At 26.7% G+C, this 17,295-nt stretch overlaps 2 protein-coding genes across 3 annotated transcripts; one reads left to right on the forward strand and one right to left on the reverse strand.

The window, feature by feature from the left end:
* Positions 1–90: 90 nt before the first annotated feature.
* Positions 91–13,586, reverse strand: LOC145745809 (protein kinase C delta type-like). 2 transcript variants are annotated; one of them, XM_082563967.1, is made up of 18 exons: positions 13,442–13,586; positions 12,750–12,844; positions 12,184–12,297; positions 11,806–11,866; positions 10,741–10,929; positions 9,647–9,732; positions 8,249–8,378; positions 5,726–5,844; positions 5,436–5,547; positions 4,834–4,957; positions 4,524–4,611; positions 3,984–4,157; positions 3,603–3,744; positions 3,005–3,156; positions 2,455–2,643; positions 1,811–1,939; positions 1,653–1,718; positions 91–1,278 (listed from the first exon to the last, which is right to left on the reverse strand). In XM_082563967.1, exons 1-18 carry the CDS (start codon positions 13,551–13,553, stop codon positions 1,174–1,176), a joined length of 2,187 nt encoding a protein of 728 aa, XP_082420093.1. In that variant the 5' UTR covers positions 13,554–13,586; the 3' UTR covers positions 91–1,173. The 2 variants fall into 2 exon arrangements, with proteins under 2 accessions (XP_082420093.1, XP_082420094.1); XM_082563968.1 differs by lacking the exon at positions 9,647–9,732 and adding an exon at positions 10,105–10,184.
* A 643-nt stretch (positions 13,587–14,229) lies between these two features.
* On the forward strand, positions 14,230–16,556 carry LOC145744643 (3-oxoacyl-[acyl-carrier-protein] reductase FabG-like). Its single transcript, XM_082562543.1, has 9 exons — positions 14,230–14,318; positions 14,506–14,539; positions 14,619–14,749; positions 14,959–15,140; positions 15,270–15,363; positions 15,431–15,500; positions 15,580–15,616; positions 15,694–15,757; positions 16,086–16,556. The coding sequence occupies exons 1-9, from the start codon at positions 14,310–14,312 to the stop codon at positions 16,242–16,244; spliced, it is 780 nt and encodes a 259-aa protein (XP_082418669.1). The 5' UTR covers positions 14,230–14,309; the 3' UTR covers positions 16,245–16,556.
* Positions 16,557–17,295: the final 739 nt, after the last annotated feature.

Genomic DNA, 17,295 nt, shown 5'->3' on the forward strand with positions numbered 1-17,295 from the left:
AATATCAACTCTTCAAAATCTTATGTTCCATATATTGTAAACTTAATGTAGAAAAGGTTGTGTTGTCATTAGTTAAAAACAACCTAAAAATAAGATTTTCTTGAATTTATAATCAACAAAATTGAGACACTTACAATACAACCAAAAGTAGTACACAAAAAATATAATATTTGCATATTTAATGCTTAATATTAATCCTTACATAAGAATTCTACATTCAATACACCAAGCTTTCATATAAAAAATCAACATATACAAAAATTAGGGTAGTAATTTCGGTTATAATTTCTCTAATATTGCATCAAATGAATATCACATAATAATAACTGCGGCCTTTGGTACCTGTAGTTATAATTAAGTGCATTATTAATAGGATTAAGTCGTGTGAATAAACATTTATACATTCGTAATTAAAATGGTTACAAAGATGTGAAATATACAAAACAATTAAAGGACGGTGAATGATAAAAAGTGCATTAAACGAAGGCATACAATGATATTGAAGATAAGTGTTTTGGTTACATTATATCCTATGATAAAAAAATTACATAATAAACAAATAAATGTAGAAATTATTTAACTTGATGGAAATGCATAAAATGCTGTACCTTAAAAAAGGTGAATAAAATGATACAATGTTTAATACAATGGATAAAAAAAATCATAATCGACAAAAATGTTTGGTCTTTTTTAAATTGTTATTGTAAGACTTTTTTTAGCTGTAAAATTTGGTCCAATTTTTAAATTTTTTTGCTAAAATATTTTAAATATTTATACAACTTTAAACTTCATTGCACAGAAATAGATTACAAAATTAATTATATACATAAACAAATAAAAAAACTGATGTCAAAATATAAAAAAATGATAAAAAGTGATTATTTAAACAAGAAATAATACAGTTTAAACAGTTATTATTTATAATTAAAACCCCTTTATTAGTAGATATTTTTTTGCTTTTTTTCAAATAAAGCTAACTTAAAAACCTTTTAAATATTTTAAGTAAATACCAGCAAAAAAATTAAAAAATCTTATATTTTTTTAATTTTGAAAAATACCATAATCTCTATTACAAGTAATTTTCTATTTTCAAACCAAAAACCCCCATTTTAAATAGTTTTCCACCACTACTTGGCGCTATTTCAAGGTTTCTTTTTCTAATTATATCCAGTATTAGGCTACTCCGTTCGGTTTCAACCACTTTTTACTTTCGGGGTTTACAAAACTAAAACCCCGGAACAAATTTTGATCCAAACTTGCGATAACATCTTTGTCACACTGAGAGTAAGTTAAAAGCTTATTTAGTATTACAATAATAGGACGATGTTAATAACTATCTTAAGCTATATATTTAAAGTTATACTTCAAGTTTAAAATGTTTAAGTTAAAAGGACATTAAAAAATGTTTTTACAGGTTTTTAAAGGTTCATAATATAAATTAATCTAAATTTGGGTTTCTAATTTTAAAAAGCAAAAAATATATAATAAGTTTTTATTATTATAAAACTAAACTTTTAACATGAATAGCAATATATGTTTAATTGTATTAAAAAAAAATTAAACTGTACATTCATTACTATAGAAGATGAAATCATACCAATATTGTATTAAAAAACATAATTTTTGTTAGGAATAAGTTAGATATATTTTACCTTAGTTAGTCTGGGAGCAGTGGATAGAAATTCCTTGTCAAAATTACTGTAATCACTCGCAGAGCGCTGTTAACAAATTTTCATCATTTAAAATTTCATAAAAAGTTAAAAAATATTTAAAAAAAACAAATAATATACAAAATGTGAAATTGACTTACAACTTTAGGTTTAAATGGTGGATCAATTTGTCTTTTTTCCAATAGATCAAAATCAATGGTGGCATAAAACTTGTGGTTTGTTACTTTGCTTGCTACCCCCAATCTCTTGTTTGCATCTTTTTCAAGAAACTGGAAAAGAAAAACTTGATATTAATAACATTCTAAGGCAAGAAGAACATAAAGTTCTCAAAAAAAAAAGAATCTTGCCGCTTTTTTCAAGGATAATCAAGTTCACTGGCATATAAGTTTTGTAGTCAAATTATTTTTGGTGTAACCTTTTTTTCAAAACATAATTACAAGCTACTTTTAATGCATTTATGCTTTACTTTTCATACCTTATTTATACAAGTCCTTAACATAGCAATTTTACATAAAACCAAAACCTTAACAGTATACACATTTAAACAAAATTTGTAATGCAAAATAATTAGCAGTTTTTTACAAGTTTTGCTAAGTTATATCACTTGCTTATGTATAACATATATACCTACAACCTGACTTAATAGTACTTTAACACAGCAGCAGAAATTATATTTAAAAACCAATTCCAAGCTTTGAATTTATATAAATTAAGTGTTTAGGTTACAAATTTTAATTCCTTTTACAAGAATCCTTTTCTTGTATTAGGTTTCTTATATATTTACCTTCTGGACACAATCAACTGCATCGCGTGGCATCCATCGAGGATAAATTGGACTCTTGTTTTGGATGGCGTGGAAGAGATCCTCTTCCTCTTCTCCATGGAACGGAGATTGACCAAGCAACATCTCGTAGAGGAGGACTCCACTGCTCCACCAATCCACTCCAAAACTGTATTTTCTTCCTTGCAGAATCTAAGAAAAAGATAAAAGTTTAAAAAAAAATAAAAACACAAATTTCAAAAAAAGATAAGATCAAAGAATAACTTTTGGAGACAATCAAAATGTTATTAAAGAATTTACAACGAAAACCAAAAGAACACAATTCTTTTAAAATTTAATGGAAATCCAAGGAAAGAGAATCAAGAGATGAAAAAAGTTTACAAATAATCAATTAAAATTTCATATCTACAAAAAAGTAAAAAAAATTTTTTTTTAATCGAAAAAAAAATTTCACCTCGAGAAAAATATTGACAATCTATCAACAATTAAGTATTCTAGATAATACAATATTATAAAGATAAACAAATTATTTTTAAATAAAAAGAACATTTACCTCAGGGGCAATATAATCAGGAGTACCACAGAAAGTAGTTGCTTTATTATGATCCCCCGTATTCTCTCTGCACATTCCAAAGTCTGCGATCTTAGTGTGACCTTCACTGTCCAGTAGAACATTATCTAACTTTAAATCTCGGTATACAATACCTGGAAAGTAAATTTGTTCGAGTTAAAATCAATTTCAGTTTAGTTTTTAACTTGTTTTAGTAAAATATATTACAATTCTAAATCATATAACAGGCAATATCACCAATTTTTAACTAAGTTAGGGTAAAAAGTTACAATAGGCTTTAAAGAAGGCCTTTTAAAATGATAAATAATAATTAATTAACACTTACAGTGTAACAATGTTTTATATTTATATATAATAAGCTAAGTGAACATAACATATATAATTTTGACCAATTTTTATGCTTTCAAAATGAATAAAACTGCAATTTGTGGTGTGCGGGTGAATTATCCCGAGCAAATAATAGGTAAGATTTGCGACCATATTATGAACATTCAAATCCTATACGTAGGACGGGCTATCAACAAGTTTATTCAAATAAAGGTTTTAAAATAATAAATAAAGTGTCAACCAGATTGCTTACCTCTACTATGGAGAAACAACAACCCAAGCGAAATTTCAGCAGAATAAAACCGAGCTCTTTGTTCGTTAAATCTCCCACTTGCTTGTATGTGAAACATTAGATCCCCTCCATTCAAGTATTCCATTACAAAAAATAAATGCTCCTGAGAAAATAAAATGAAAAAGGTTGAATGACGTTTTAAGTAGACAAAAAAAGGTATAAAAGTTTAAGTTAACAAAAAAAAATGAATAAAGATTCTATTTTTTTAAAGTTAAGTTGACAAAAATATAGAAAAACTACGGATTTTGAAAAGTAAAAAGCCTTAAAACTTATTGTAAATCAACATACATTCATATACAAAATTGAAAATAACTTTTAAAAAACTACAATTATTACACTTACATTAGTTTGGTATGTGCAGAATAGATGGGTGAGATAAGGATGTTGGCAAGATAGTGATAAAACTTTTCGTTCCACCATTGTACACTCTATATCATCATCTTCAACAACTACATCCTTCTTCAATGCTTTTACTGCATAAAACTTGTTTCTTCCTTTCAACTCAGCCAGCATTACCTTTAAAATAAAAAGATAATAAACTGTTTAAGTATTAAAGTAATAAAAAAACTACTTTTAAATAACCTTAGCTTGTTAAAGTATATAAAAGTAGAATTTTTCCAACATTAGTGACATATTTTTAATGATATAATAATCTTTAAGGCTTTAGCTTGTTAAGGCAAATAGAGAAACTAGAATATTTCCCCCCCCAAAAAAAAACTTTTGTTATGGCATAAACTTTTAAACACTAAAGTTTTACCTTAAGTTAATGAAAAAACAAAGGATTAAATAGCTTGTAAAGGCACGGTTTTGTAATAGTTTTTAAACTGTAGTCTTGATATAATAGTTAGTATATGTTAACATGAAAAACTAAGTACAACCAACCTTTCCAAAACTTCCTTTTCCAAGAACTTTAAGAAATTTAAAATCATCGGGTTTAAATTTAGGTTCAGAGGGTGGTTTTCTAGTTGACCTAAGTTGCAAAAAAGTGAGAATTTAATTATATTTAATCCAAAATCAGGTTAATAAACAGACCTTGTTATTTTGGTTAACAATATGTTAAAAAATGTAAAATGTAAGCCTAGCTGAAGATAATACCAAATAGTAAAAAAAGTACAACAAAAAACAACTTGTGCTGTTGATTACATAAATATTTGTTTAAGTGTGCTAACAATCTGTGGTTGTGATAACTTACCTAGGAGCTGGACGAGGGGGCTCAGGTTTGGTTCTAGGCACAGCAGCGGGTGCCTCCTTGGAATATTGTTGAACGCCAGCTTGGTGGGAGGAAGTGGAATTCCATAACGCTTCATACGGGGATTCTGAATAAAAAATAAAATTATCATTGAGAGCATAAGAGTTTCTATAGGCAAAGTTTAATAAAATTATGTACAGAAAAGTCAAATTTACAGTTTATTAAAAGTGTGCTTGAATTTGGAAGGTATTTTTAAAGGGAGATTCTAATGGAAAATTAAATATATGTGAAAAGTATAAGAGCTGTTCAAGTTAAAGTTTATTACTATTTTTCCTAAATTTGGAGTTTCTAAAAAAATGAAATATGTTATTGGAAGTGGATCAAGTTCTGCAGTTTAAATTAGTTCAACTTTATCACTACTTTGCAAAGTATGATCTAAGCACCAGTTTATCTAGAGTGAGCTTGAATTTTAAAAGTGAAAGTGCAATAAAAATAAATATATTTGTTTAAAATTCTTTAAATGTAGAAATTGTGCAAATTTCATAGAACACCTTACCCAAATACAAACTAAGTAAAAAACTTAATTAAAACTAGTGAATAATTACCAGAAACTGCCGGTGTTGACACAGGTCTTGGTTTGGAGTGGGAAGGTGGCCTCAACTTAGCTACATCTTCATATACAGCAGATTCCTGGGGTCCTATGGAAGCTGGGACTTGCTAAAGTGAAGGTTAAAAACTTATTTAACTTGATTTTTATGTTCATACAAAACTTTTGCACAAAAATTCAAGTAAGTATGCTATGTACATGTTGGTATATCATATTTAGATCTATTATATTTAAATATTAAGCTTTAAATTACTATTAAGAAATAATTTCACAAGGTTATTTTGTTACCTCAACTGCTGTTGGAAGTTTGTCAATTTTTTCTAGTGCAGCAGCTAGTAAAGCTTGGTTGACTCCACAAGTGTGGGCCATCTTCTTGTAACATTTGTGGTGAGCATTGGTGCCACATTCTATGAATAAAAGAACAAAGTGATAATATTAGCATAAATCTTCAAAGACTTGGGGCCCTGGTTTTACATGGGGCCCTGGTTTTAACCCCCACTGCTCTCATACTGCCTTTGAGTAAGCAGCATAATTATCGGGCAATTATAATCTATATAATATCCCAAACTGCCACAACTTGATACTAAGTACGGGTAACTGTTGGTACTCTATGTTTAAGTCACGTATTCGACCTTCCCACATCAAGGATAAATATACATACGAAAAAATACACAGTATTTGTGTACACGAAAACTTTAGAAAAAAAAACATAAAAAAGGTTTTATTAAACTGTGTAGATACAGTGTAAATAAAACTAATATTTAATTTAGCACTTCAGAATTCCTGGAAATATCAACTACTATTTAAAATAAACACAAGAAAAAAATGTTAAGATTTTTGGGATATTGGTTATTTATTATCACATTCCCATTAAACCAATATTATAAAAACATTTACATAAAGAGTTATTATAAATAAAAACATTTAAGGAAGTTATATTTGGGTTTAATTAAAGAACCTAAACAACAAGGTTTTAGTAATAAGGAAATTCAAGTGCTTCCCTATAACAACCTTAAATATTGCCACAGCAACTGCAAAGCCCATTTCCTTGTTTTAAAACTTAAACTTAATATCATAAAACAACATAATCAAACCAAGAAATTTAAATCCAAAGTTTATTTATAGTACAAATTACAATTTAGAATACTAAAAATTGAATAATGAGAAAGGGGTTTTTTAGTCTTTATTGTATAGTTAAAATTTTAGGTGGAATCCCCCTTTAATAAAATTCCTTATTTAACAATATGTTGTAATAAAAGGTAAAAAGAAAATTTCCTTTTACTTATTTTTTTCATTCTCTTTTACTTTAATTTTATCACTTGGTTAGCATAGCAATTAGAAACCAAAAAATAAAACCTATAAAAACACTTAAAAACCCATAACTTAAACCTTTTAAATCTTTTTTTTTCGAAAGTTTTAATTTAAATGAACCGAAATAGAATTGCTATTATTAGCACGTGGCTTGTGACAAAATTTTATTTCTGTAGTGGTTTATTTTGGTAACAACATGCTGCTATGACATCACATAAGATAAACTAAAATGATTGGAATTTAAACCGGTATTAAATGTAAAAAAGTTAAAGATAACATTTTTAAACCAAATTTTTGTTAATTTTTTAATTGCTTTTAAAATCTTATAAATGGATAAATTTGTAGTTTAAAATTTTTAATTCTTTTTATCAATTTTTTTGGTTAAATATTTATTGTTTTTATATTTTTTTAAAATTATTTTATCACAAATAATGCAAAAGCAAATAGAAAAATTTTTAAAATTTGTTAAATTTTACTTTAGCCCGTAATTACTGAAGAATTAAAACATAAAAAAAGTAATTGTGCAAATTTCCTGTTTCTTATTTCCTTATCAACAAGGAAAAGTTTTAAACATTTTTCAGCAATTAATAATATCATGAAAAATATATTTTAAAACTGTATTTTAAAATTAAAAAATAAAAGGCCTACATTTAATATGTAAATATTTAAGTTTTTTGTCCAATATTTAAATTTAGAGAAAATGAAATGAGATCATAGAATGTAAAAGCATATGACCCTAAATCATTGTTTAATGAAATGAAAATCAATTTTATTAGCAAACTTTTTATTTGCTTTAAAGTTTACGCCATCACCTTAAAAGTTATTTTTATCAACATGTGACGTTAGTCTTTTATTCTAGTTTATAAATAACAATAAATCACAGTTGACATAGCACAACGTAGAGGTTGATTAAACATTCAAAAAAAACTATTTTAAACTTTGAGTGGTACATTTTATAGGAACGTAAGTGTCTTGATCTTAATTTAGTAAGCTTATAAATTTTGTGTTTTTTATTTACATTTTGTTGAAGTATGTTTAAAATTATGTTTTTGTTTTAAAACATTTAAACACACCTATACTACCTTAGTTTACCCAAATTGAATTTGTGGCAAAATTGAATCAATTTTAAATCAATTTAACCGATAAAACTAAATTTCAAATTACTTTTATCATTAATAATTAATAAGAGAAATAAATGCTGCTATTTAAATAAATTATAAAGTGAAATTTTATCAGAAACAATTCGACCAGATTTATAAAATTAAAATTTACTAAAATTACAAAATCATTTATTGCTTCAAAATATATATATTAAGCAATACCCTATATCAGCTTCAGACACACCTAATAAAAAAAACATAATTGCCTAAGCTAAATAAATTTTAAAACAACAAGATACCAAGAAAATATACATAGTAAACAATACCCCGAACCAGAAAACAACAAGAAATAATCGACTAATTCACATCAAGAATAAGTGAACAAATAATTAAATCTTACCATCACATTGTACACCTTGCTTGAGAAGACCGTACAACATAGTACCACAGTGATCACAAAAAGTAAATCTCTTGTAGTTGTGGACCTTGAAGCGATGCGGCATGTTGATTTTGAACCTTTCTTTTAAGTACTAAAAAGTAAAAAAATTTAATACATTTTGGGATAAAAAATGAGTTTGTTTGTTAAAAAGACAATTAACATAACTTTCTTGAATTATAAATTTTCGTAATTCTATAAAATAGCTACTTTTTTTAATATTGCTTTTAAGAATTTATGTAAAACTTTTAATGAAATGTTATACTATATTTTACATAGTTTTTTTATAAACTTAAAATACTTTTAAATGCCTATTTTAATTAGTAAAACAAATTCATTTCATGCACTTTATTTGGTTATTCAACTTATATTAAAGAGTTTAAAAACCATTAACTTTTAAGTTCACGAAATGTCATAAAAGTATAAAAAGCTTGGAATAATGATTATGGAAATAACAACTGTGAAAGTTGAAGATAGTTAAAGTTTTAATTTCCTTTTTCTTGGAAACAACATCACGTCATTTGTAGTAAAATTTTATAGATTAAATAATAAAAAAAGTCATTAATTTAAAAATGGGTTGTTTACATATAGCACATTTAAAAAAATTATGTTACGTTACATTTTAAAGAGACGTTTTTATTAGACATATTTTTAGGAAACATAAGCTAATGATATGCAGATAATTTTTAATTTAGTTTTAAAATGTCAAAATAAATTGATTGATATTATTTATTTCTTAGAACATTAGTCGTGTTTTAAAATACTATTCGCTTTGTAAAAAATCATTTTCAAATTTTGTGATTTTATTTACGATTATGATACTTTATAAATATATTATGTAACAGAAATTTAAATTTTAAGTAAGTAGTAATTTTTACTTTAAACAGGATTTCAACTAATCCTAATAATTTTAACCTTAACTATTACTTTCAAACACAAGATTAATGGTTAAAGGATTTACAGAGAATTATACGGTTTACAACACAATGTTGAACTTTTAATTCAAGTGTTAAGACCTCAAGTTGTTGTAATAATTTAACTGGTAGAAAATTTAACTGTGCAAACTTGGATCATTCAAAATAAATTATATAAACCTTAAAAAAATTGTAGTTAAACTTTAAATTTAATGGATTTTAAAAATAATGTAAAAAAGTTAAAAAAAACTTATTTCCACAAACTTTAATTATTTAAAAATATTGATTTAAAATTTATTAATTATTCAACTAATAAAACAATATATAATATTTAATGCCTATTACCAGTTACAATACCTATATTAAAAAAGTTGCATTAAAAGTAGCATTAAATAATGATGACATATTTTTTTGATAAAATAAAAATACCTGTATTCAAATTACCTACCATGGTTGTGTCAGTCCTATGAGCAGTTTTGCTGCATGTGCTAAGAATATATGGATAACATCTTTTGTGCACTGCTATGGCACATTCTACAAATTAAAAACATGCTTTAAAATGAAACCAAGTTGTTAGTAAAATTAAAATACTTGTTCTTTTTAATTAAGCTTTTTTTAGGTAGCTGTTTTTTTAAAACTAATACATTTTGGTGGTAGTAGAACTGCTTTTAGTATTAAGCTGATAGAGTTGTACTTATTTATTTGGAATTACAGTTAATTTAAAATTTTAATAGGTTTTACATGTATTTGAATGACGTGTTACCTCAAAACACAAAATTAAAATCAGTTAAACTGTAACATTTGTCTTAAATATATTGTTAATCCACCATGTTAGTATTAAATTAGATTCAAAACTTCACAACTTTTAGCATCAACTTATAAACCCCAAACACACAGTTTAATTACTAAGTTAATGTCAGTGTCGCATCCAACACATACACCAAGAACATGTTCCTTACAACGCTGGTGCATTGCTGCTCTACATACTATAATAAGTTGGTGGTATACAAGGTTATTTTTTGTCAATGTTTTGTTAATGGAGTTATGCTATGGCAGGGTTAGTAGTATGAGTTTCTATACATTAACTTAAAAAGTTTTGTAGGGTGGTAACTAGTAACTATATTAGTTTCACTTTTAAAAAGCTCTTTGTAAAATTATATACCACTATCAGTGCCCTTACATTAAACCGGTAGCGTGGTGTAGTGGTAAGAACACTTGCTACACCACACATGAGGTCGTTGGTTTAATCCCCACTGCTCTGATGCTGTAGCGCCCTTGAGTAAGTCGCTATAAACGATACAAACTCCTGTTGAGCCAGCACTTAATCAGCAGCATAATTATTGGGCAATTATATTCTATAATATCCCAAACTGCCACAGGCAACTCAAGACTGGGTTGGGGTAACTGATGTTACTCTATGTTTAAGTCGTGCATTCAACCTTTCCACATCGAAGATAAAGATATATACAACAAAAAGTAGACTTTTGTTACTGAATTAGTACAGGATTTTAGTCACATAAAACAAGAAATTATAAAACTTACCTCTGCATTGGTATCCTTGTTTATTTAACCCCCACATAAACTCCTTACAAACCGAACAAAAAGTTGGTTGTTTAAAGAATCTAGCCATCAGTTCATGACCTTTCACCAGATGAACTTTAGCCTTCTTGATTGCACCTCTTCGTCCTTGTATTGTCCGGTCTGGTAGTTCATCTCCTCTTGTGTTTATATCTAAAAAAAAGATTAGGTTAGGCTTAAATTAAATACAATAAAAAACACTTTTTAAGCAAGACCAAAATTTTGGGCTTTATTTAAATTTCTTTAAAAAGGGGGAAAAATTGATTTTTAAATTTTTCTTTCATCATTATTTAAACAATTTGTTAAACAAACCAATTTGTGTAAATCTACAAAGACAACAAAAAAGAGTTTCATTTTTTTATTAAATATTCATTAAATCATAGTAAGGTTTAAAGCTAAGTGTTTTTTTTCTTAGCATAACAGTATTGCTAATATTTTATTACATTTTGTATAAACCTATTTTGTATAAGTAATGAAAATATTATTATGTTTTAATTTAATATACCTATAACATTGTTTAGCTTAAATTTTAAAAGCGTAACAAAATACATTCATAGATTACAACACAGGGCCTAGTATACAACATAACTGTATACGGTCATAAGATTTCCTTTTAAATGTATTCACTCTATAACTTAGTCATTTCATGATTCAATTGTTGTGGATATTGCTTTACAGTGTCATAGTTAAGACAATTCAAATTAACAAAAACAAAATGCCCAATTTTCTTTAATTTTAAACCCAATTGTATCCAATTTTTTTAAATACAAAAGATTTTACAATAAAAACTACCAAGATATTTTTTGCTGCTAGTGCAAACATGATATTATAGAGTTACAATTTTTGTGTAGGCGTAATTATTTTTAACTGGCTTAAACTTAACATAATTGTAAGTTTCTAAACCTTAAAGAAGTAAATCCACTGTTCCCTATTCAAACTAAGTTAAGCATGTTATTTTTATAATTAGTTTTTGATTAAAAATATTACAAAAACTCTGTTAAATTAAAAAAATAAACAAAATAATTTTACCTTCCTGTTCCACGAAAAGTTTAACTTGTAGTAACAATTTTCCTTCAGGTTTCAAATCCAACTAAAACAAAATTAAATCTTTAAAATAAAAAAAAAACAGTACAGTTTTTCCAGGTTATTTAACAAAAAACTAAATTATTGTATATTTTCGATTATAAATGTTAAAAAACTCTGCATAAAAGTAAGTTTTAGAAAGATTGTAGATATTGTAGTTGTAACTATTTCTACTTCCTCATTAAAAATCAACAGTTCCCTTAAGAATGGAGAAAATCTAAGTGAAAAAAGTCTATAAAAGGTAAACCCGATATGAAACTCATTATTACGCCACTTCAAAATTCCCTTGAACAAAAATGCTTTTTTAAACGTCATGAGAATTACCCAGACATCAGTTCCAGCTCCACCCACACTCTGATTCCTACATTTATCCGCCAACATTTGTAATCCAATGTTACATTCACTCACATTTCGATCTGGTTTCTGATTTAATACAATCTGGAAAAATACAAAAATTTTAAAATAATTTTTTTAAAAATCTATTTTTTAGGATTTATTATAGATTTGTTTTTCCTTTTATTTTTTGCCATATATTTGGAATATGTGCAAATTTAAAAGTTGAATTTTGAGTGTAGTTTTACAATTTTTAAAAAACCTGTTTTTATACATAAATGCCCCCAGTCTATTTGTTTACATTTAAGAAACATCTGACTACACTTTGTTTATATTTTAAATTAGAAAGTTAATCAAAAACTTTGTTTCATTTTACTTGTTTCAATATTAAAAAAACAACCATTGAAATGTTTGTCAATATATAACCTTGTTTAAAACAAATATTTAAGGTTTACTTTACCAAGTATATATATACATAAAAAATAGAAATTAGATTTGTATGACGCAAATACTAAAATAAATATTGAGTGTCAAAAGTTAAAGATTAACTAAACTACCTGCATAACTCTCCCTTCTTTTAAATGGGAATCAAAACAACCGTTCCAATCTGGGTAAATTGTTTTTTTCTTTTGCACCAAACTACCCGGAACACCTTGAATTAAAACTGAATTATTAAAATTAAATTTTTGTGATACTTTTCTGTTAAAAAATAAAACATTAACCAAATGAGCTTTTTTGAAACTCTAAGTTTGAGTTTCATTGCTTTTATGTTCAGATATACTAAATTTGGCTTTGGTGGTTTATTTGTCCTAAGACCAAATACCAATTAATAGTTTAACTAACACCACTATGTCAACAAAATAAACTTAAATAGAAATCCATTTATGGGTTATAAAGTCGGCCTTCTTATATTTACAATAAATTATTATTTAATAATCATTTTCGAATAAATTCATCCTTGATATGGAAAAGTTGACTTTGCGATTTAAACATAGAGCTATATTTGTTACCTCAACACAGTCTGAGGTTGACTTTGACAGTTTGTAATTTTATTAATTACAATTGCTCGTCATTAAACTACTGATTGATTTTTCGCTTAGCAGGAGTTGATACCGTTTATAGTGCCTTACTTAAAGCCACTATAGCATGGGAGCAGTTAGATTCAAACCCAAGACCTCATGCAGTGAGGCTTCGTGTTTCTTCCATGCTGCCAACCCAACATTATACAAAAACACAAATTAGTTCTTACCATTTTGCATAACACATTCTTTTATATTTATTGCCACAAAGAATAATCCATTATCAATAGTTGAGGCCCCCGAATCACATTTAACTACTTTTATGCGCAAAAAAGGCGCCATTTATAAATACTAATAAAAAACCTAAATTATATATATACTGTGAAAAATGTGTAAAAACAATCAAATCAACAATTAAGTAAAAAAAAAAAAATGACCAAAATTTATTGAATAATCTACTAAATTCTAAATAACTTATATAACCTTAGCAGTTTTGTACATGATTTTTTTAGAAACATATTTAATTAATAACAAAAATAAAATAATTAAACATATATACTGAACGTATATAATTGACAAAATTATTTTAATAACTTTGTTGCAATATTAATGCAATACTAGCTACCTATAGTTAGACATTTAAAGCGTACGAACTGACTAATTACTATATCAGTGCGTCTGTTTTTACGTAACTACTTACACCATAAACTTTTATAAACACTTCCCTTAATTTAGCGGATGTTTGAATTTATATTTTACTCCGTTTTCTATTTTTGGAAAACAAACGGATTCTAACTCATAATAAGCCAACAACATTGTATCTACTTCCGTTTTACATGCTCGAGTAATAATTATATACAAAAAATAATGTAGCGAAAATTTTACTATTTACTAATAGTAGAAATAATTTAAATTAATAAAATAAACAGAAAGTATTATAATATTATACCAAAATAAATTGCCGCTAAAGAAAAAAACGTTTGTAACTTGATATGGGAATTTCCCTTTTAGAAATCATGTTTTGCTATTTAAAATGTTTTGAAATTTTTACCTATTTTTTTTGTGTTAAAAGGCAATTAAAATTGAAATATCTATACAATGAGCAAGGTATTTTATTTAATTAGTGTTTATTAGTTTTTATATTCTAAAAAAAACTGTAATATTAAGTCTTTGTAAATGTAAAAACGTAAATTAAATAAACAAATACTAAAACGTGTTTTAAAAGGGTATACAATCTGATAATACAAGTTAGTTATAATGTGCTAAAATAATATTAATTTATATATTTTTAAAGGTTAATTTAATTGGAAAAGTTGGACTGATAACAGGTAAATTAAAACTAAAAAAAATCTCAAATTTGAATTAACAAACAATATACTTAAACAATAAAAAATTATTTGACTCCAGGAGCAAGTTCTGGAATTGGACGTTCTACAAGTTTACTCTTCTCCAAGTTGGGTTCAAATTTAATTCTTTGTGGAAGAAATAAAAAAAATCTGGAGGATGTGGCAGAAGAATGTAGAAAAAATAACGTCAAGGTAAACTTAAACTTATTCTTAAGTCATAGGCTTAATTCTTTCAGCTTTTATGGGATTTTTAAAAAGGTAATAATATATTTTTTTGTTAAAATTTTCCATATGTATGTATACAATAGGCCTAAATTAATCCCAAAATAAATAATCTAATTTATAAATGATATATCAAATAAAACTTATGTCAGGATATTAAAACTAAATTATTTCTTTAGGTTCTGACAGTTCAAGGTGATGTTTCAAAAGAAATTGACATCCAAAACACAATAAACACATCAATGAAACATTATAACAACAAACTGGATGTCTTGGTTAACTGTGCAGGAATTATTGGACTTGGGACGATTGAGAATACAATGTTAAAAGACTTTGATCACATGCTTAATGTTAATTTAAGGTATTTAAACAACCCTATGTTTTAATTCGTTTCTTAATTTGCCAGCAATGAGAATGGAACTTAAAATTTATCTATGAGTTTTTATTCCCTTTGTTAACTTCACAAGTTAATTTTTGTATCTTTGTTTAGATCAGTATTTCAGTTCACCCAACTTTCAGTTCCTTATCTTGAAAAGACCAAGGGTTCAATTGTCAACGTTTCAAGTATTACTGGAATTCGTTCTGTAAGTGATTATAATCTGATTGTTTATGATTGTCACATAATAAACTTGTTATATCATTTTAATTTAGTTTCCAAATGTTGTAAGTTATTGTACATCAAAAGCTGCTGTGGACCAATTAACTGCCTGTTCTGCATTAGGTAAATTTGTTATAACTTCGATTGCTTTTAGTTGATAGGGCCAAAGAAAAATTATTAATAATGTTTTTTACTTTTTTAGATTTGGCTCCAAAGCAAATTCGAGTAAATGCAGTCAAGTAAGTATTTTATTTTTAAATGAAAATTATACATTTTTTTATTTCTTTTGATACTGATTTAAAATTATTCATTTTAGTCCAGGAGTTATTGTTACTGAATTACAAAAGAGAGGTGGATTGGATGATCAAGCTTATGCTGAGGTGAATTATAATTATTTAAGAATAAAGTTGGTGTCCCTGTTAAACTGTCATGTACAACTCTATATAAAATGTTGTTTAGTGGATAATGTGTATGTTTAATTTATACTCCTGCAAATAAAAAACTGTTTGTGGTATGCAGGTAAATAATTGCTGCAAAATATTAGTTGAAAGTTGTGACCATATTATGACAATTAAAATTAGTTTAATGTTAATCTTATGTTTCTTTTTGTCATTTTTAATAATAAATTTAAAATTTGAGTAAAATTTTATCATTCCTTAAAAGGCATTTTTTATTATTTAATTAACTGAAATATTTTAACTTTTTTAGTTTCTTGAAAGATCAAAATTATCGCATGCCCTTGGTCGACCTGGTGAGGCAGATGAAGTTGCTCAAGCCATCGCTTTTTTATCCTCATCAGCTTCCTCCTTTATAACTGGTGTTTCGTTACCAGTGGATGGCGGTAGACATGCCATGTGTCCGAGATGAGAGTGGTAACAAAATATGTTTGGGCACAATTAAGTCACAAGTTTTGTTTTAGAAAGTTTTGGTGGATTTTTATATTTTTAATTTTAGTTTGGTTTGTTTTAAAATTTTACAAATAATGTCTTTAAATTTAGAAATCTTTTTTAAGTTCCTGATTATATATTTTCACTGTTCGATTTAACTCGTTTTTTAGTTCCCCTGTTTACACAATTTTAAATCTTGCCGTTCCTTAACTTTTACCTAAACATTTTCTTGCCTGTTTTTAAATGTTTTGTAGTTTTATTAAAGTGTTAAATAAACTATTTATACGCCCTAACATTATTCAAAAATAAATCTTTTATTTAAAGTAATTTTACCCCACTATAATCGATCTATGACGCGATAGTCTCTTTTGAGCTTTGATTTAGCCCTATTACGTCACAATGGATCAATTGTTGACGCACTACAAACCTTATAAGTTAGACATCAACAACATAGGGGGTTGTTAAAGTTAATATAAGTTTGGGGGTTATTAGGAGTCAGTGGCCTAAATACCCAAGTTGTTTTTCACCCTTATTGGAAACCCCCACCCAATTTTCCGCTCCAGTACGCGTGGTTTTGGTCTCCTGACTTCGCAAAATCGTACGAGAAAAAAATCCGAAAAAAACACGCGAGACTAAAATACGGGTAAACAAATACTTTTAAACAAATAGAACGTTTTAAAACAAGGGAATTGTAAGACAAACAGTGCGGTTAAATTAAATTGAATTCGTCGGGTTTTTATATAAGGAAATTAAAGTAAATACTATTTGAATTTCTATATATAAATAACACTTAATTTTTTACGTGATTCGCTATTTAAAATATTCCAATTGTTGCGGGGCACAGTTATGTTATTATGGTGAATACAGATTAACTTTTATTCGGTAAAAACGTTTTTAATAGACAGTGGACAATCTTCGCTATAAATCTTGTATATTTTTAGGCCCAAACAATATAAACGGAGCATGTAATTTAAACACACAAAAGCCACAACTAGCGTAGCATGAAGAGCGATATTTTCCATGGTTTGGCA

This window comes from Corella eumyota, chromosome 3 (assembly GCF_963082875.1).
Source record: "Corella eumyota chromosome 3, kaCorEumy4.1, whole genome shotgun sequence".
Taxonomy (NCBI): domain Eukaryota; kingdom Metazoa; phylum Chordata; class Ascidiacea; order Phlebobranchia; family Corellidae; genus Corella; species Corella eumyota.